General features: G+C 34.8%; 1 protein-coding gene across 1 annotated transcript in view; it reads left to right on the forward strand.

Annotated features, from left to right (window-relative positions):
* Positions 1–22,093, forward strand: part of DYNC1I2 (dynein cytoplasmic 1 intermediate chain 2) — a 37,916-nt gene that overhangs the window by 5,432 nt on the left and 10,391 nt on the right. Inside the window, exons 3-12 of the mRNA XM_008053759.1 lie at positions 959–1,018; positions 3,163–3,278; positions 13,532–13,627; positions 13,837–13,999; positions 14,111–14,210; positions 14,720–14,845; positions 15,738–15,884; positions 16,229–16,342; positions 16,628–16,761; positions 19,085–19,229. Coding sequence (XP_008051950.1) covers positions 959–1,018; positions 3,163–3,278; positions 13,532–13,627; positions 13,837–13,999; positions 14,111–14,210; positions 14,720–14,845; positions 15,738–15,884; positions 16,229–16,342; positions 16,628–16,761; positions 19,085–19,229 — 1,201 coding nt within the window. The remainder of the gene's footprint in view (positions 1–958; positions 1,019–3,162; positions 3,279–13,531; positions 13,628–13,836; positions 14,000–14,110; positions 14,211–14,719; positions 14,846–15,737; positions 15,885–16,228; positions 16,343–16,627; positions 16,762–19,084; positions 19,230–22,093) is intronic.

A 22,093-nucleotide genomic window follows, 5' to 3' on the forward strand; every position in this document is an offset into this window, starting at 1 on the left:
AAAATAAATATATTTGACAAAAATGGTAGTACTAAATGTATTGTGCTTAACTTTTTAAATTAGGGACTATGAGCATTATACAGTACTGTACTTAATTATCTTATATATTGCTAATCTAAAAGAATATCAGTGTCATAAAGTACCTTTTGTTCTAGTAATGACTAGATTTGGCTTAAATGGAAAAGATGCCATGTAAGTTACTTACCCGGTAGGCAATGCTAAAACATCACCGAATATTTATTTAGGATTGATATTGTCCAAAAGTTAAATAAATCCTTTGAACATAAAATATTTTTCCAATGAAAAAAATAGATTTTTTTCCTAAAGACAGAAATCTTCAGTTGTTTTCTGAACCAGATGACATGTAAGCCCAAGGCAGTGCTTAACCCATAAATTACAGAAGGGTCACATTTTGGAAACTTTAGCTATCTTGTATCCCAGTGGGATAGTCCTTGGTTTTCTTACCGAAATACTTATGTGTTGACTCATTTCCTTTACCAATATGACAACTTCCTGCACACATTTAATGCTTTGGGCAAGAATAGAATATGTTATCTAAGATGTTTTTACTAATGTACTTTTTTCATTAGGAGTCATAAAATTTTAACTGTTTTATAGCCTAGCTTGTTATCATCTATAAATAAAGTATTATTGAGCTATTGTCTGGTTTAGTTGTCCATATCCATTTTTAGGTATTAGTTTCCCATAATCTGAAAATACTGTCTTCTAACTATTCTGGGTTGTGTGCTTGCATCTTTAACCATATTATGCTGATTGCATGCACTAGAGCATTGAGAGATACCTGGTGGGTTCATTTGCTTGTTTGTTTTATACTAACCAGAACATGTTTTTAATTGTGAACAGTACACTTTAGCTTTAGCTATTCATAGAATGTATTTGCTTGACTAACTTATGGCCTTTTTTGCTAATGCTTCATGGTTGTCCTACAACCATTTAGGACGCTGCATTGGGATACAGATCCATCAGTTCTTCAGCTTCACTCAGATTCCGATTTGGGGTATTGAATAGATTTATTACCTTCCCTCTTTCATAATAAATTTGATTCTTTGTGAAACTGTCCTAATTTTACTTGCTTAAGTTTCTAGTATTATAGTATATAGTTAGGACAAAGTTATATTTTACTATGACACCTCATTTATCCTATATCATTAGTGAAATATTCTATATATGTGATTTCCTATGTACCCTAAGTCTATTTAAGTGCCCCAATTTCTTTTAGTATTTCTACATTTTTTATGTCCGTTTTTCTATGATGTATTAAAAGATCCCAGACTTTTTCTAACATATAGTCTACGTGTAATTGAACCTTTTCTGGGTTACTTGATATGAATATTAATTTATTTTTCTGTATTAAAACTGGTGGTTTCTAGATTTTGAGAGGAACAGATAATAGGTCTCTACACTATGGCCCCAGATTGCTGTTTACTTATTTATTCATTGTCAGTCATTTATTTATTCTAGACGCCAATGTAAATTATAAATGTTTGCTGCTACCATTGTGCCTAACTCAGATAGCCCTTTTCTCCTGATAATTTGCAGCTTCTAAAATGTATTACCATACCTCTTGTGTCTAAAGTAAAAGTCAATGAGCCTTGAATTGAGGCATGTAAGAAAAATATGTGAGTTTCTTATACAATGAACTGAAAAGCCTCTCTATTGGCTGTACTGAGGCTTCCCTCCTCTCCTCCCATTGCTTTCTTATTTTCAGTAAAAGTGACTTTTGGCTAAGTGAGGTATTACTTCCCTATTTTCTCCCTACAAAATCTTAGAATATTTTGTTTGTTTTAATATTGTGGTTTTTGTCTACTAGACTTTGTATGCATTTGAGTTAGTAACTTGTTCCTAATATTGTTGGCTTGACCATTTTTTCCACAGATACATGAGTGATTTACTTTTCATCTTCAAAATCAGAATTAAAGTATCTTAATGCAAATTTTATTCTTAGAATACTAGATTACTTCATATGTACTTAAAATTTCCATTTAAATCTTTGATTATGCTTTTTTCTTTTTAAATTTTTATTTCATGTGTACAAAACACATTGAAAATTGTTATGGCCCACATTTGGGATCTTAGAGAAAATTGATTTTTATAACATACTAATTTTATTACACTTTGTTGTGCAGGATTTAGATATCATTACTAAACAGAATTTAAAAGTATGCTTATATGAGAAAAAGTTACTATGTTACTAGTGATATATATATTTCAGATATCCTGCTTGATATTCGGGAAGTTGCAGCCGTTTCTTTATTGGATATCCTTTTAAGACAGCTTCATAATTGAGATCTTCTTTGGGAGTTTGAAACTGTACTTTATTTGGTTTAAAATTTAGACATCCAATATAATAACCAATAAAAGATACCCCAGATAACTATTGAAAGATATTTTTATTTTGATCCATTTTCTTCAGCTGCCACTTTCTTTTTGCATTTGTCAAAAAAAAAATGTTTCCCTCTATTTAAAGCAGAAATGACTTTAGTATGTTTATGGTATTCAGAAGATCTGTTGCTTTAGTCTAGGTGTAGAATATCTGGACCTTCGTTTGTCTATATATGAATCGAGGACAATATCGACCATGCAGAGATTAAAGATTTAAAAGTTTTAAATATTTCATTTTAAAGTCCAAATTGTCATTGTGATTCTCAGTTTTTGCCAAAGATAAGAAGTACAAAAAAGACTTTCAATAGAAACCTGTTTTTCAGTCTTAAAGCTAGAGTGTCCTAATAGTGAAGGGAACTAAATGTGATCTGAGTGAGATTTATATATCTGACTCTTCAAAAACTCCAGAACCATACCCCTGTTAAAAGCAGTTCATGTAACCAACCTTATTCAGCAGTCTATTCCTATCCTCTTACTCTATAATTTCCCACACATTTGTCCTAAGAATCAAAATTATTTGCCTTATTAAAGTGAAAAATAAATATCCTGAATGATTCAGAAATATCTTTTGGTTTTGCTGTCTTCTAATTCTGTTGTTGAAATAAATTCAATTCATTGTTCATCTAAAATTTCTTGAATAAAAACAGGGATTTAAATTACAATGCTAGATGCAAATGACTTTAATTCTTAATTAATTTTTGAAAACAGTATGGTTTGTTGGTGTAGTTAAAATGTATTGTTTATATTGACTTAATTTAGACGAGGACCTATTAAACTTGGAATGGCTAAAATTACACAAGTTGATTTTCCTCCTCGAGAAATTGTCACATATACAAAGGAAACTCAGACTCCAGTTATGGCTCAACCAAAAGAAGGTGAGTATCTATTCTTGTCATTGTCTTTGAACCCCCCCTCCCCTTGTTAAATAAGTATATTTTTTTCCTTCCTTTCATTTTTGTTTTAGTTCTTTTTTGCTTTTGATTTTTGGCATGTTTTCTTAGGGAAACATCACAAAGTGAATTCTGTATGGTTTTTGTATTTATGTTTGTTTTTTCACATTTTATTTTATTTTTTTTGAGTTGGAGTCTCACTCTGTCGCCCAGACTGGAGGGCAGTGGCTGCTCCCGGCCACCGCAGCCTCGACCTGCTGGGCTTGGCATTCCTTCCGCCTCAGCCTTCCGAGTAGCCGGTACTACAGGCATGCGCTACCACGCCCAGCTGATTTTTTGGTTTATTGTAGAGATGAGGTCTCGCTGCCCAGGCGGGTCTCGAACCCGCGAGCTCAGGCAATCCACTCACCTCAGCCTCCCAAAGGCACGGGATTACAGGCTGAGCCACCGAGCCCAGCCTTTTTTCACATTTTTAAACTTTTCCTTTTAGAAGTTAACATTTTAGGATGTATGTATGGCTTTTAATTTTGTTGACATAAATTTAAGTCTTTCGGTCTTTATTTTGTCATTGATAAGTGCTGCTTTTAGAAATAGAAAAACTTAATAGTGTTCTGTTTTTGTCATTGAGTATAATTATTTTCCCCAAAACAGAATGCATCTCACAGTAAACTAAGTCATGTAAATTGTGTTCTGTAGAGCATAAGTATTGTGATATTATTCATAATAATTTTTACCTAGTTCTTAAACTTCCTTTTTTATGATGTTTAGGGGCACTGTTGATTATTTATTATCCTTTCATCTCTGTGTCATCTGGGGAAGTATGCATAGACATATTGAATGTGCAGTCCCTTAGTTCTTAAACACACAAAAATGAGTTACAAATAGCTAATTATTCAAGCATGAATCATATTGTCAAGTACTATGATAGTTCTTGTTTTTCCCCAATGAGATTAATGAATTTAGGACATACATAAAAGAGGTTTACATGAGATCCCTAATACAAGTACACAATCTCATACCTGAAAACTTTGGGGCCATGTATGTACTAGAATTCAGAATTTTTCAGATTTTAAAAAAGTAATTACAGACCAGGAACGGTAGCTCACGCCTATAATCCCAGCATTTTGAGAGGCCAAAGTAGGAGGCCTGCTTGAGCCCAGAAGTTTGAAACCAGCCTAGGCAACATAGGGAGACTCGTCTCCACAAAAAAAATAAATAAATAAAAAAATCAGCCCAGTGCAGTGGTATGCATCTGTAGTCCTAGCACTCGGGAGGATCACCGGAGCCCAGAAGGTCAAGTCTTTGGTGAGCCATGATCACACCACTCCACGCCATGCCACTACACTCTGGGTAACAGAGTAAGACCCCAACTCAAAAAAAAAAAGTAATTATGTATATGTATCATATGTTAACACTCCAGCAGCATCTTGGACATTAATATTTTGGCAGCAAAAGATAGAAACATTCTAAGTGAGATAAATAATTATTATAATATAAATAGCTTTACCTCTGGTCATGTCAGAGTTTACCACCAAATGAGTCATGTATTTTAGAGCTGTTAACAGTTTCAAAATAGAGACTTTATCAAATGTTTAAATTAGTTTATTTTTAATATTTTAGTTAAATTACTATTTTTTTATCTATTAAGGAGGAACAAAAGTAATACTCATTGCAGGAAGCCAAAACATCACAGATAAGCAAAAGGAGGGGGGAATCTGCAATCCCTAGTTACTACCAAAGAAAATCTTTAAATTTTTGTATTTTATATGCCTCAAAAGAAAAATTATTGTAATTATTTACAATCCTTTGATTTAATGGTAGCTCATCACAGATACTTTGAACAACTCTCCTTTTGCTGCCCTGTGAGGGTCAAAATGAAATAAATGTATTAAGCTTTTCCTTTCACTTTTTCTTAAAAGGAGTTGACATTATCCATACATATAATTACGCTTTGAGAGTAACATTTTTGCCATGTTTTGTCATTTGATCTTGTAAACGTTCATTTCTAAGCATATATTTTTTCATTTCTGGTATTGCATTGGTTGATAAGATAGGTTTGGTTTTTTTTTTTGAGTTGGAGTCTCACTTTGTTGCCCAGGCTGGAGTGCAGTGGCACGCTCACAGCCACCGCAGCCTCGACCTGCTGGGTTTAGATGATCCTTCTGCCTCAGCCTTCCAAGTAGCTGGAACTACAGGCACGTGTGACCACGTATGGCTAACTTTTTGATTCATTGTAGAGACGAGGTCTCACCAAGTTGTTCAGGCGGGTCTTGAACCCACGGGCTCAGGCAATCTACTCACCTCGGCCTCCCAAAGTGCTGGGATTACAGGCTGAGCCACCGAACCCGGCCTGATAAGATAATTTTTGTACTTTCATACTTCAGTTTGTTTGCCAAATTTTCCATCAGCATAAGCAATGTTTCTTCTTCATTGCTGTTATGTATGACTTGAACAGTGCCTGGCATGTAGTAAGTACTCAGTAAATATTTGGTGAAGGTATTAATTTCTTTTACCTTCTCAGGAAGATGATTTTGCCTTCTTGGGATGTTTATTTTCATGCTTTTTACCTATAAGCAACTATTGGGAAAATAGGGTGTTTTCTGATGTTAATGCTATAGTACAATTATTGATGAAATTGGATGGTAAGATATGATTAGTCTTTCAGGTCCTGGTTTTAATATGACTATACCATATTCTGGTAATGATTCTCTCTTAGGTCCAGAATGAAACTAGCATTATAGATTCTCCTTTATAGCCTTAAATTTCCATGATGACGTACCACATAGATACAAATGTGTGCTATTTTGTTTCTCTGTATCCTTCTGAATGCTATGAACAAAATTGAACCTGGCAGCATCTTTTAAATACATTATTTTGGCTATTTATTTGTAACAGCTTTCCAAACTTCTTGTTTAAATTGATGACTAAAACTGTAACAGCCAAAAATGGCCACTTATATATCAGGCATAGGATGGGGCACTTTGCATTCTCTTTAATGCTGTCACCAAAACCCTGAAAGTAAGTACTGGTCCTATTTACATACAGAAGCTAAAGCCAAAAGAAGTAGTTTGCCAGGGATCACAAAGCTAGAAGATTGTAAACTAAGGTATGCTTTCTCTCTCATGCTGCCCCTGAAGCAGCAACTCACATGCTTTGGCGATAGTAACCTACAGTAAGTAGTTCAATTTCTGTTACAGTTCAGGACAGGCACAAATGTATAAGTGAAACAATATCTTCGCTTTTCTTACTATGTTTTATTTATTTATTTATTTATTTATTTTTTTGAGTTGGAGTCTCATTCTGTCACCTAGACTGGAGAGCAGTGGCTGCTCCCGGCCACCGCAGCCTCGACCTGCTGGGCTTTGGCGATCCTTCCGCCTCAGCCGTCCAAGTAGCTGGAACTACAGGCGCACACCACCACGCCCGGCTCATTTTGATTTATTGTAGAGATAAGGTCTCGCCAAGTTGCTCAGGCGGATCTCGAACCCGCGGGCTCAGGCAATCCACTCACCTCAGCCTCCCAAAGGCATGGGATTACAGGCTGAGACACTGAGCCCGGCTTATTTATTTATTTTTTAATGTTGACCATGACACACTAAAATTGGTTTAGACCTGTAGTTTGAAAAACACTTCATAAAGGATAGCATGTTTTGATTAGCTTATTTATTGGTCGATCAGTTTCAGGGTAATATAATTTTTAATGATTATCTCAGAGTAAGCACCTTGGATCTTCTGTGGTGTTGAATAGAATTTTTCTTATCTTCACTGATACAAAGTCAAAGAGACAAGATGGGTGAACTGAATCCAGTTTCTAATGGATATGTTCACATCAACACTACTACCTTTTAAATTTCCCTGTGTAGACTAGATTTAGATGTTAATTTTATAAAGGCCTATGTTTATTCATTCAATCTAACAAGATTCATGGATTCTACAGGTTTATTAAGTATATGAAGGCACTAGAGTATTCTTTCTTTGGATTTGTTGTCCTTTTGAGGACATAAGTGAAAGAGAATGAAGAAATGCCTCCTGATACTATAGAGCTGTCCCTAGTATTGTTCTAACTATTTACAAAAGTGAGATATGTCATTACAATTATTTTCATGTCTGGGGCTCTTATATTCTTTTCCCAATTTGTGGAAGTCTTAGAAAGAGGGAAAAAGAAAAACCTTGAAATTAAGATTTTATAATTAAAAACACTTATGCTTAACTATTCTTATACTTACCCATTGCTTTAATACAATGTATCTCAAACTTAGCTTGCTTAGTTTCCTCTCGTAACAAATTCCAAAACTCACCATGAGGCAGAATTGGTGAAATCACAATTGGAGTGTAACAGACAGTAAATTAAACTTGGATAGGCAGTATAAGCAGTGCTGAAGTTATGTGAGTTACCAAATTGAAGGTAAAAATTGGTCTTAGATTTAACTCTTATCTTTCTTTTATGTTTTCTTTAAAACAGCCAAACCCATTCTTTTATAAAACAGTTTTTATTCTACCTTGTCTTTCTTTTTCCCCATTCTAGCCATCTTCTTGCTTTCAAGTTTATACATTGGTAGTACTGTTTCTGAACTGAGGTGCTTTGCTGTCTTAAAGCACCTACTGTGAATGAAATTGACTGGAACCACGTGACCTCAGTCAATTTTCTTCTCCGCAGGTAAAAAGCTTCTCTTGGCAGGAGCGTGGTACCCACAGATATACTCCTGGAAAAGTTACTTTCTTCCTTTACCTTTTAAAAGTTTTAACTCTTTTGAAAATGACATTATTTTTTCTCATCTCTTCAGTATGGGTTTGTTGTTGGAGCAAGAAATCCTAAAGGTTATCTAATCTAATCAACTTGTTTACATCAGAGAAAACTGAGGTTCAGGGAAGTTAATTGATGAGCCTAAATCCACAGCATGAGAGAATATCAGGGCTACACACAGAACCTGGCACTTGATTTCCAGTGAAGCATCATTTTTCATGTTTTCATTCCACTTTCTTCTCTGTGAAAGGGTTTGTAATTCTTGTTGGTATTTGTTTAGTGGCCAGATATTTTTCCTCCGTAACTGTTGATTATTTATATGTGAATAGCTCTTAAATCTTTTATTGCATGATCTTAACATTTAGAACCCACACTTCTCCAGTAGACCAAATTTTGGGCCTCTGGCTAATAATACCCATAGGTAAAATGGATTCTTTAAAAAATTCTGGAATAAATAACACATTTAATAAATTACTTTAATCTCAGAGAACCTATAAGAATATAAATGTAATTTGTTCTAAATCCTGATGGAAAGCATATCAGAAATCCTGGTCTCAGAAAAATGTGATATGTGATGAGATCACAGATAATAGATCTATGCAAATGATCCTAATTCTACCAAAATAAAATCTAAATTTTATATAAAAAAGACTATGGCCAGACAGTCATGTCATGTGTCCCCTAAGGAATTGAGGGGCTGAGGTGGGAGGATTGCTTGAGCCTAGAAGGTCAAGGACAGCCAGTGAGGTCTTGTCTCTTAAAAAGAAAAAAAAAAAAAAATACTAGAGAGACAATTCCATGTTAAAGTAAATGGTATAATCAAACTATTAATCATTTCTTGTTTTGCCCCTGAAATAGCATTACATCTGTATTCAAAATACTTTCTGATTAAAAAATCAGCTATATATTTTTCCGTTTGGTAAGCCAAATTATCAAGGAAACACAAGTGACCTTGCATTTTATTCTAGATATTAAAAAAAAAAAAGAAAAGGAATGGATTCCATAGATAAATTCATGAATCTTTGTCTCAGTGAAGATTCTCCTAAATATGCATTTTATTTTAAATAGTAAAATATAAGAAGATGCAATTATAGACAACTGGATTGAAATGTAGTGATTCAAAATGATGTTGATCCAGAAAAGAAAGCATTATTTTGAAAATATTAAAGGAGTTTTAAACTAATGATTAAAGCATTTTCCTCTGATACTCTTAGAGATGTTTGTGAAAAAGTTTTTCATAAGTTGAATTTTTGTAGGTCAAATCATATATTTATATGCAGCAAATTTCCTGATTTTTAAAAACCGTCAGCTTTTTATGTTCTGTGAATAATCGAACTACTTTGTAAGTTAGGAATTCTTCATAGGATATTACATTATCTTAAAATAGGGCACACCAGAATAATAAAACTACATATTGAATTTATAGGTAACAAATATGTTTCCTAAACGATAATGCACTAATGTTGAAATTTGTTTTTCACTTCATGCTGAGAATTAATCATTATAAGTGACAGATTCATAAATAGCAATGTTTGCTTAGTAAGGATTTTCTAAGATCTTGCATATTACCTTTTAAATGTCTTATAATATTTTAAAATAATTAAGAGCATACTTTGTGTCTTATTTTTAGCTTATCTTAAATGTATATTAAATGTAAAATGTATCTTAAATGTAATATGACATACACATGAGAAAACTTGCTTTGAAGACTCATTCCCTCAGTTAACAAAAGCCACCCATTTCACAGATGATTTAACTTTGATTAACCTACTCCATTGTAACAGATTATTCCGACAACTGGAATTTCTAGGTGCAACTTAATTTATAGAATAGCTTTTCTTTCCATCTCACCAAAATACATCACAATTTTGATGTTAACTCAGTAAAAATTCAATGGTTCATTAAACATGGTTTTAGCATTCATTGACAAGAGATTTGTCATTTTAAAAGTAACTGCTACTTTTATGCACTCTTTACTGCTCAGTTTATAACCTTAGATTCCCTGTCAGAGAAGCATGGAGTTAACCACTTAGCATATTATAATGAATATTCATCAATAAATTGATGTGACATTGCAGTCCCATTTTTCAGTCTTCCTGCTCTGTTACAGTCTTTTCCAATTTTAAATATAGCTCATCATGTAATAGGGACAAGCTTAGAAAAATCTTTAAAACTAATTTTATGTTTTTGGGCATGTTAATAGCCCTTTAGGAATTATTGTATTAGTTCATAATAAGAATATGTATTTGTTTCAGAAGAACGTTCTGATGTTATTGATGTTAGACATTTTTGCCAAATATTTGGTATATATAGATAATTATATAAGATCAGCTGTATAGCAAAAATACTACCTTTTGCAGTTTTTAAGAACAGCATTATCATTTGTTTTTATGTTCCTTGAAATATATTTAGCTTAATAATTTTTATGAAGCTTATGTTTAAGTTCCAATTATAGTTTTAAATCTGTTTTAATCCATATAGAAAGGAAGGGTGTGTACATTTATTCTAAAATCCTGAAAGCATGTATTTAAATAGCTGATGCTAATCATCCAACTATAACTAAAATAATTCATATGGACAAATAGGCATGGCAAATGCTATATAGTAGATATAGATCACTATCTGACATACTTAATCTACATTTTAAATTTTTAAAGGAAAAGAGTGTCTGTAAACAAGATCTTTTCTGTTAAATATGTAGATTATGAGGTCACTTAGCACTAAAGTACTGACCGTAAGCATTATGACAGGAATTTGACACCTGTCATTGGAAATGGTACTTAGAAGCTGTATAATGCAACGAAGTTGAGGGAGGAGAATAAGATGTGGGTAGGAGGCTGTAATTTATAATTCACAATGCTCAAGAATGACCTGTCCAGGGTGACTCAAAATCTGTATCTTTGATTTTAGGATTTGCATACTGTAAACCCTACTAGGAAACAATTGATTAGGATAACTGATAGTATTAGCAGAAAGTGGAAAATATATATATTCTCACACTGAATTTTTAGTTGAAGTAAACGTTCTGTTACTCTAAAAACCATTTCTTAAGTTAAATATAATTAAATTATTTTATTACACTACACCTGCAGTGACTTTAGGGAAGAATTTCATTCTAATGCTTGAGTACCGCAGTATAGAATTGCTACCAGTTATACTGTTTTCAGATTAATGATTTGTTGTATATGAGAATTCATCTAAAAAGGAGTAGTGTCTTTCTGTTTCTCTATGTGATTATTTTGCCCAAAAAAGCTTTCATTTTTTTAAGTAGCACAAAAGCTGTAATTGGCATGCTTTGTAAGGAAGTGTCGACGTGCAAGAGAGTGGCGATCACGAAGAATTCTTTTACGTGTTCTTTCCCCTTTGCACCACCGCCTCCCCAGCAGGGTCACTGAGATCACTAGCTTTTCTTGAAATGGCCATTTTCACTGGCAGGTGCATTATACCCTGTATTTTCAGATTGTTTTTCCATTCTGAATGTTTGGCAGGTTGATTGCTCTGGCTGCATTGACGGAGAAAGGGCTGACAAATGCGGTTGGGCTGGCTGAAAAGACAGTGATTACTGTTTTCCTTTGTGGCTGATTGAGGCCCTTGAAAGGAAAAATTTTAACCTTCACCATTTGGTTCAAAAGTATGAGCATATATTGAAATCATTCGTGCCATTTATCCTAGTTCTGTAAACTTGTCAGAACGTAAAAATCGCTCAATTTCAAGTAATGTAGGATTGGCATACGTCATTATCATTTTGATTAAGTTGGAGGTTGTATCATTGTGTACATTATACAGTGTCATTTCAAGCTTTCTTTCTACAGGTACAGTTATATTTTTATTGCTTATACTATGGAGTTAGAAAGATTTTCATAGCTCTCCAAACCTAACACTATGTGTGTGGCTTGGCAGCTGGTGTGGCCCACAAGCTGCATTTTGTTTGCAGGGTAAAGGCTTGTCTGTAGGCCTCCTGGAGTGCGGGTAATTGCACAGGCCTGCCATTGGGGAGAGACACAGGATTGGAAGCAGTCAAGTGGAAGAATGTTATGCCATCCCATTGCCACCTTGTAACAGAAAGACGCAATCCCAGCAGTGCCATCTGGTTGTTGCTATCTAGTCAGCTGGTCTGGCTGCTGGGACCATGACTTGGCAGCTGGTTCCCATCCTTGACCATTCTTTTGTGTACGTTGTATGTATGTGTGTTTTAGATAATTTTGAACATGGGTCAGGGAAATGACTATAACAAGTAAAGTCCCTTATTGAATAGGCTCTCATTACTTGAGATGCACTCCACTGCTGATGCCTACTGCCTTTTCCTTGCAGACAAATAACACGTGTGCAGGCAATAAAAGTAAATGCTTTTGTCATAAAAATCGATTCTAGTGTGTAGCAAAATAAAAGAGAGGCAGGGTTGTATGTTGTATAACATTTTTAAATAAATGTTTTTAAGTTACTTTCTGGTTGGAGATGTAAGAGATTTAGTAACAAAAAAGTCTTATAAACATTGTATATTATCATAAACATTGTATATTATCCCAAAATATATTTTTATTCAAATTAAGAAAACATTATTTTAAGTGCTTATTGCCACATCATATAACAGTAGGTAATGAGACTTGCATTTAAAATGACAGAATAGAAAATGTGGTCTTATAGCTATTATCTTCAAAATCTGCCTCTCAAATAGCAACCTGAGAGTTAATGTAAGCCATCTTTATGCTGTATGAAGACCCATTAGACACTGATGGTTTCAGATCACAAGTAAGCAGCCAGCTCTGTAGGCTATTTTAGACATTTGATTTTCCTCATTCTACAGCATTAATGTGTCAGCATGCTATATAAAACTATGCAGGAGTTGCATGTTGTTCTCTCTGGAATGATAAATGCTTGTAAGCTTTTAGAGACCTCATGAAGAATTCATCCTAGTTGCTTATATATGTCTTATTTCAGTTTATGTAGCTACAGAATTTTGTGCAGCTATTGATGAGGTGTACTACATAGGTATGTATAAGAACCAAAAAGTTATACTTAATCCTTTCTTAAGATTGTGTTGATAAAATTTATATTATTTGTGTTTATTTGCCCTATTAGTGACTTACCTTTGCTTTTATCTGGGGAGTTGTGATACCCTCCAAAATATTAACTCAGAAGTAAGCAGCGTGCCAGGCGCTGTGGCTCACATCTGTAATCCCAGCACTTTGGGAGGCCCAGGTGGGTGAATTACTTGAGCCCAGGAGTTTGAGACAGCTTGGGCAACACAGTGAAACATCTTCTCTACAAAAAATAAAATGAAATAAAATTAGCCAGATGTGGTGTCATGCGCCTGTAGTCCCAGTTACTCAGGAAACTGAGGCAGAAAGATTACCTGAGCCCAGGAGGTTGAGGCGGCAGTGAGCTGTTATCCTGCCACTGCACTCCAGCTTGGGCAACAGAGTGAGACCTCAGCTCAAGAAAAAAAAAGTTAACTGTTTTCATAAAAATAATTTTTATTGTTCTGTTTTTTCAGATGAAGAGGAAGAGGATGACGTAGTGGCTCCTAAACCACCTACTGAACCTGAAGAAGAGAAAACTTTAAAGAAAGATGAGGAAAATGATAGTAAAGGTATCTTAAAGAATTACGCTTTAAAATATTTTGTTGATTTCTATTAAAATTTCCTTTATTACTTAAGTATTAAAGTAGTATAAAATGCTGTAAATCAAAGAGGTGAATCTGGTTGAAAAGGAGTGTGTGACATTCTTCCAAACTGTGATGGTGTGTTGACATGATTTGGCTGACATAAATCGTACTTCAGAAAATCATTTGTTTTCCAGCTCCTCCTCATGAGCTGACTGAGGAAGAAAAGCAGCAAATCTTGCACTCTGAGGAATTTTTAAGTTTCTTTGATCATTCTACAAGAATTGTAGAAAGAGCTCTTTCTGAGCAGATTAACATCTTCTTTGACTACAGTGGGAGAGATTTGGAAGACAAAGAAGGGTAATGTTTAATTGCTAAGATTTTAGCTTCAGCAATGTTAAGTTACTTTAAGATTAAGAGCGACAAAAGTTACAACATCATCTGTTTTTGGGGTTTTGTCTTTTTCTGTAGAGAGATTCAAGCAGGTGCTAAACTATCATTAAATCGACAATTTTTTGACGAACGTTGGTCAAAGCATCGGGTTGTTAGTTGTTTGGATTGGTCATCTCAGGTAAAATATAACAAAATTGGTTGCTGTTAACTCATTTTTGAATTAGCATTAGCAATAGTTTTATTTTAATTATGGGAACTTTGTGTAATTAAATCAATATATATCACTTGAAATAATGATGGATGATGGCTCTGATGATAGGATATTCATTTTGTCTTATGTCCTTTGGAAGAAAGGATTGGAAGCATTATTTATATTTAAAATTCAGGACTTCATTTATCCCACAGGCCAGTTTTACTCGTTTCAATTGCTTACCAAATCCTTTGTATAAAATTTACACACATATGTTAATAAATATTTTAACCTTAAAACATTTAAAATAATTAGCTGTACTAATTTAAAATGGTACTAATGTCCCAGTGAGCATAACTCTAGAAATATCTTTCTTGATAAAATGTTAGATATTTGGATTTTCAAAATAACCTGGTAAAGACAATGAAATAACTAGGAACATAAAGGAGTCCTTATTTATATGTGGCATTTCTTTTCCACTTGATTCTTCCGAGCAGTATCCAGAGTTACTCGTGGCTTCCTATAACAACAATGAAGATGCTCCTCATGAGCCTGATGGTGTGGCCCTTGTATGGAACATGAAATACAAAAAAACTACCCCAGAGTATGTGTTTCACTGCCAGGTAATGTGGTCTTATAACAGTCTTCCCCAGGTTTAAGAATTATTTGATGAATTTAGACAAGTGCCTTTTTTCTTTTCTTGTCAACATAATGATTTCATTGGATTGGCATTTGCTAAACTACTTCATATTTGCAAACAGATGTTAACAGAAAACTGAAGACTTCTCAGTTCAACATGATCTGCCTTTTGTAGCTTTTCTGACATCTCTTATAATGTTTAATCACACCTATAGTACTTTGCAGTTGTGCTTTTCTGTTATTGTGATTGATTGTGTAAAAGGAATCTTTCATAAATGTCTTTTCTACTGGGAGTTTCAAGCAGACTTATTTGCTGAATATACAATTAGATGGTTGGCCCACTGAATTACTTATACATGGCCTGAGGAGTTGGAACTAGATAGTTTTAAGTAGAAACATATGGTTGAAGTAGGAAACAGATGCAGATTTTTAAAGTGGATTTAGTAGAAGTTTAGAATTTGCACGCCTTTTCTGGTTGTATAAGTTAAAAACCTTTTAATAATATCAAAATCTTGAATAAATACTTACCTGAATCAAAGCTAATATATACTATACTGTCAGATTACTGTCAGAAGCTAATGCACAGGGCCAGTTATCTTTTTTAAACTAATAAAATGAAATAATTTTTTTGCTTTCATAAATTGCTTAAACATATATATGTAAACAACCATTACATTTGACTTTTAAGCAAAAAAATATTTAAAGTACATATTTTTATGTTTCTGGAACAAATTGAAAACCTTTAATGAATTTACTTAGTTGTTTATAACTTCTAATACCTTACAATGAAGAGGGAAATGTTTTGAATAATTTTTTTGTAACATATGAGGTTTTTTCCATTTGAATCCCAAGTATAAAAATTTTACTTATTTGCAGTCAGCTGTGATGTCTGCTACGTTTGCAAAATTTCATCCAAATCTTGTCGTTGGTGGTACATATTCAGGCCAAATTGTGCTTTGGGATAACCGTAGCAATAAAAGAACTCCAGTGCAAAGAACTCCGCTTTCAGCTGCTGCACACACAGTAAGTAAATGAGGTTCTTTCCATTAGACTTCTATGCCACTTTACCATTAGCTACTTGGTAGTGTCCATCATAGTAGTCTCAGAATGTGCTTCCTTTAATGTATGAATTCCTTAACATTTAGCAGCCAAGAATGAAGACTTTTTTTCTATATTTTTGGAGATTTGTTTTATCAGAAACCCATCTCTTCTGAGACAACTTTTGTTAATCAGCATAGCATCAAACTTCACATTTAAAATATCCTCAGGTTATGAGACTTCTGATATGAAACAAAATAACCTATTAGGCTAAATATCTTGTTTTGCTTTTTGGTAAAATAATCTCTGAAAATCTTTATTATTTCTAGCACCCTGTATATTGTGTAAATGTTGTTGGAACGCAAAATGCTCACAATCTGATTAGCATCTCTACTGATGGAAAAATTTGTTCATGGAGTCTGGACATGCTTTCCCATCCACAGGTAAGTTAAACTTGGGAATCTGAAATTTTGTTATATTTTAAGTATGCATCTATCCCAGCTTAGGTTTTTCATAAACTGCATTGTACCAGGTTATAAACCTAAATGTGTTAAATATAGTTTATTGTGTATATCTTATTTTCAAACTGGCTTTATTTAATTGAGGTTGATTTATATAAATAGCATAATGAAATCATTATTTACAAACCAGTTAAAACTAGAAGTTTTTCTACAAAAATTTAAATTTGCAAAATTTACAAAATAATTTTCTTAATTTTTTCGATGTAGGATAGCATGGAGTTGGTTCATAAACAGTCAAAAGCAGTAGCTGTGACATCTATGTCCTTCCCTGTTGGAGATGTCAACAACTTTGTTGTTGGGAGTGAAGAAGGTTCTGTGTACACAGCATGTCGCCATGGCAGGTAAGCCTAAGCTGGAATTTGCAATAATTTAAAACTCTCCTTAGACTAATCCCATTGAGACAAATTACTCCTTATGTAAATAGAAATCTGTCCCAGAGACACTTGTTATTCGTGACAGATTGTTTGAATTTGGGCATAGACGGGGGGGCCAAAAAACTAGAATTATTTTTTTGGAGGGGGGACCCTTTGTATTACAGACTTCACCTGCTAACTACGTGTTCTAGGAACCCATCAGCATCCGTGTGCCAGCAATAGTTGTGAGAGGCTGTGTTCAGCCTCAGTGAAATTTTTTTAGAGATTCTTTCAACACATTTGCCCATTTCATGATGAGTGATTTATGAGCACATCTGTCTACACTGCACTTGAGTTTTCAGCAGTTTTTGACCAAAAAACGGCATGACCCCTATGCCCCACCCTCCCTGTTCACCCAATCTCACCCCAAACAACTTTATTTTGTTTCCCGGATGGAAAACCTCCTCAAAAGGAAATGTTTTGCTGTCGAAAAGGTGAAACAGAAAAACAGCAGAAACATTAAAATGCATCAAAATTGATGCGTTTGAAAACTGTTTTGAGCCGTGGACAAAGCATCTCAAGGTATATTGCATCAAACAGAGAGTACTTTGAAGGTGACTGAAGTGTAAACATGTAAGAATACATATACAATTTTTTTTTTTTTTGAGTTGGAGTCTCACTCTGTCGCCCAGGCTGGAGTGCAGTGAATACATATACAATTTTTTATAAATAAACTCTGGGGTTTTTTTGGGTCCCCTTCATAACATTAAAACCTAAATACTTTTCTTTTTAAAAAAATATAATTTTGACGTGGTCTAGATTTTGTGGGTTGTGGTATATTGTGGTTTTGTGGGGGTGTGTGTGTGTACGACTCACAGAAGTTAGTGGTAGGGAGGAACATTTAGCAGTTACAAATATAGTATGTACACACCACATACTAACCTGTAAACTCGCGAGTAAGATTTTCAGCTGTTTTTCCATTTTGATTTATTTGGACTTTAAGATTTAGTTTGGTCCTTCTGATAATTGTACAGCAATGTCACATATATATTTTAAATTAACTACTATTTTTTCAGCTATTCAGTCTGTTTTGAAATTGTCTAACTGTACCTTATCAATTGCTTCCTTTAAAAAAATGTAGTGTTGGGGGGATGTGGGATTGGCAATAGTGGGAATTTGCTGGCGGAGGAAGGGGCACAACTCATCAAAAGGGTACCTGCATAATACCTAACCCTGAATTGTACCGCACATCTTTAAAATAGAAAAATTAAAAGGAAAAAAAAAGTGACTGTGACTTGAGGTCTGTACGATGCTGTCAGTCATGTAGTCACTGAATAGGCACCAGCAACCCTAAACTTATAAAAATGGACTGTGGAACTTAAGGGGCGAGCAGATGGCTTCCAGAAATGCCAGGAACCAGGTTCTGTCTCCCTGAATTCTGAATTCAGAAATAAACTTCTTTTTGCCAGTAAAAAAAAAAAGGAATGTCCAGTGGCCAGGTATGGCGGCTCAAGCCTGTAATCCCAGCACTTTGGGACTTTGGGAGGCCGAGGCTAGAGAATTGCCTGAGCCCAGGAGTTCAAGACCAGCCTTGGCAACTTGGTGAGACCCCATCTCTACAATATATCAGAAAATTAGCCAGGCGTGAGAGTGTGTACCTGTAGTTCCGGCTACTTGGAAGGCCGAGGCAGCAGAAGGATTGCTGAAGCCCAGCAGGTCAACACTGGGGTGGCCATGAGTGTGCCACTACACTTCAGCCTGGGTGACAGAGTGAGACTCTGACTCAAAAAAAAAAAGGAGTGTCCAGATTTCATCTCAAATATAGATTACCTTCACTTCAAAGCTTTGATTTAAAAGCTCAGATTGTCTTTCTTAAATGTAAGGTCCTTTTGTTACACCACCCAAGATATTAGACTATTGAGTTTTATTGTCAACAGCAAGATGTTTTTGGTTCCAAATATACTTACTCCTTTAGTAGTGTTAACCAAATCTGGATAGAATGACACTCAGCATACATTATTGTGATACGTTAGAACACAGGGTTAAGTCGTTGAAATTAGATCAAGGTCTGATATATAAACTTGTAATAAAATATATTTATAATTCCTCTACTTATAAAAGATTTCCCGGGAGGGAGATGGGATTAACAGTAGCAAATATCTGTCTGGGAACGGGGAAACACCCCATATCAACAGGGTGCCTGAATGAAACGCAATTGTATACCTAACGCTTAACTACCCTAAAACTTCACAATAAAAAAAAAAAAAAAAAAGAAGAAGATTTCCCTAACATTTTCACTTTTATGAAACAGCAAAGCTGGAATCAGTGAAATGTTTGAGGGACATCAAGGACCAATCACTGGCATCCATTGTCATGCAGCTGTTGGAGCAGTAGACTTCTCACACCTTTTTGTCACTTCGTCATTTGACTGGACAGTAAAGCTTTGGACAACTAAGGTATCTAAAATAGCTATTTGCTCAGATTTCTGACACAAGGTGGTGCTCTAATACTACATAGGAAAGATGAAAACTTTTTAAATCACTTCGAATTGTTTGCTAATAGATCAAACTTGCTAAGAAGTTACATAGAGCATGAATGAGCTACTGGATGTTGTAGTTTTCATAAAAATGTGCTAATAAATATGGCAACCTCACATATAATCAAAGGCCAATCTTCCCACCACTTCAGGCTTTTCAAGCACAGACTTGTTTACCCTGAACTGAGTTGGGGAAAAGCCACAGAGTAGCTCACATAGCACCTCACGTATTTATTATTCAGCACGGCACAAAAACTATGCATTTGCTCTTTAGAGAGCTTTTAGAGGATTATTCAGAGCTACAGTGATTTATAGAGCTGTTAGAAAATAGAAAAGACAGATAGAAACTGATATATAATAAGTCCTGTATAATAAAACTATACATAGTAAATTTAAATCATTATGAAAGTATGGTGTAAAGGCATGAATGCATATATTTTAGTCTATAAGTAATTTAAATAGTTTATTTTGGTTTTAATAAACTTCAGTTATTTGAAAAATCCATTTATGTGATAAAGTGCTTCCTGTCCTCCAGTAATTCGAGATAAATGTGATATTGTCCTGCCCCATTAAAAGTCTCAAGACAAATTCAAGAAGAGAATGTTACCTCCTGTAATAGACTTTGTAGTTTCATTTTATCCCATTTTGTAATGAAAGCACCTTAACTTTACTGTCTAGTTTGTCTGGTATTACATTACTAGTAAAACTGTATACACCGTTTATCATATTTTATTTAAACTAAGTTAAATTTTAAACTTTTTTTCCTATTAAACTTTTTTTCCTATTTCCATCTGCCTTATCCTAAGTATTGATTTTTTAAAATAATTGCTCATGAGACAAAGTTTAGAGACCTTCTTTGGTTCTTCAGTTTCTTTGAGAAATCCTAATGGTCTTAAGAGATGTTCTTCACCATTATAGTGAACTCCTAATTATTGATCACGTGCTAGCCTCAGAAATCTGAGATGAACCCACTGTTCACTCTCGTCCTTTCTTGATGTTTTTTTCTGTCTGATAATGAAGTGGGTTAGAAAACTGTGCCTCTAAAAGCTTGCTTTTTAAAATTGAGCATTATGACATTTGGTATTAGCAGATATAAAAATAGCACTTCCTTAAGTCTAATGAAGGAAACATATACAAAAGTGCTTAACAAAGTATCCAGCATATAATAAGCACTTACCTGTGTTCAGTTCCTCTTTTTCCTTTTAATGGAGATCAGTCAGAGCCTGAATGCATTTAGTAAATCATATATTTCCTTTCTTAAATTGTTCTTGAATTTTTGCTTTAATAAAATTCTTAAAATTTGTCCTTTTTAGCAGTGGGAAAAGGTAGAGGAAGAAGAAGATTCTCATAACCACAAACACAAAAATGTATAATCTAGCTAGCACAGGTTTAGCATTCTAAGTCTGAAATGCTCCAAAATCCAAAACTTTTTTGATGTCAACATGATACTCAAAGACAACGATCATTGGAGCTTTTCACATCTCAGATTTTTGGATTAGGGATGCTCAGCCGTAAATAAATAAATAATGCATTTGTCATAACATTGCTGAGAACAAAAAAGAGAGGTTGGGAGCAATGGTTCATGCTTATAATCCCATCACTTTGGGAGACTGAAGAGGGAGAGGAGTTCGAGGCCATCCTGGACAACATAGCAAGACCCTGTTTCTGCAAAAAAAAATTTTCTTTTAATTAGCCAGGTGTGGTGGCATACACCTATAGTCCCAGCTACTATGGAGACTGAGGCAGGAGGATCACCTGAGCCTAGGAGTTCGAGGCTGCAGTGAACTATGATTACACTACTCTACTCCAGCCTGGATACCAGAGCAAGACTTGTCTCTAAAAAATTTAAAAAGTTGATTTCAGCTGGGCTCAGTGGCTCAGCCTGTAATCCCGCGCCTTTGGGAGGCTGAGGTGAGTGGATTGCCTGAGCCCGCGGGTTCGAGACCCGCCTGGGCAGCGAAACCTCATCTCTACAATAAATCAAAAAAAATCAGCCGGGCGTGGTAGCGCATACCTGTAATTCCAGCTACTCGGAAGGCTGAGGTGGAAGGATCGCCGGAGCCCAGCAGGTGAGGCTACGGTGACCGGGAGCAGCCAAAAAAAAAAAAAGTTTCTAGCCAGGGCCACTGTCTATGTAGAGTTTAGAGTTTTCCAGGTATTTCTTACATTCGAAAGATGTGCACATTAGGTTAACTGGCATGTCTAAATTGTCCCAGTGTGACAGAGTGTGGGTGTGTGTGTGTGTGTCTGTCTGCATCTGCCCTGCGAGGGAATGGCATACTATCCAGGTGAGTTTCTGCCTTGTGCTCTGCCACCTATGGCCCTGAACTGGAATGAGCAGGTTGGAAAATGAATGAATGAATGAGTACAAATTATTACAGAATAAAAATTCATGAAGTATACGATAGCATACAGATGTGCAACAGTAAACAACACAGTTTGAAAGCGTTCAGCAAACCTACCATATTTGTTGTTGTTTGTTACTGCCTGATGATGGAGGTTGCTTCTTATAATTTGCACTTTGCAAACATTTATTTGTTGATATAACCTACCACCAGCACTCATTGGTTCACCAAAAATTGGATAAATAATTATCTTGTTTTTATTAATCTTTCTCAAATGTATGTATAGCTCACATTTGTTTCACTGCTTAATATTAGAAATATTTTGGGTCATTTTTAGAAGTTTGGTGGCATTTCTTTTTTTTTTGAGTTGGAGTCTCATTCTGTCACCCAGACTGGAATGCAGTGGCCACTCCTGGCCACCGCAGCCTCAACCTGCTGG

This window comes from Carlito syrichta, unplaced genomic scaffold (genome assembly GCF_000164805.1).
Source record: "Carlito syrichta isolate Samal-C Ts95f unplaced genomic scaffold, Tarsius_syrichta-2.0.1 Scaffold288421, whole genome shotgun sequence".
NCBI lineage: Eukaryota > Metazoa > Chordata > Mammalia > Primates > Tarsiidae > Carlito > Carlito syrichta.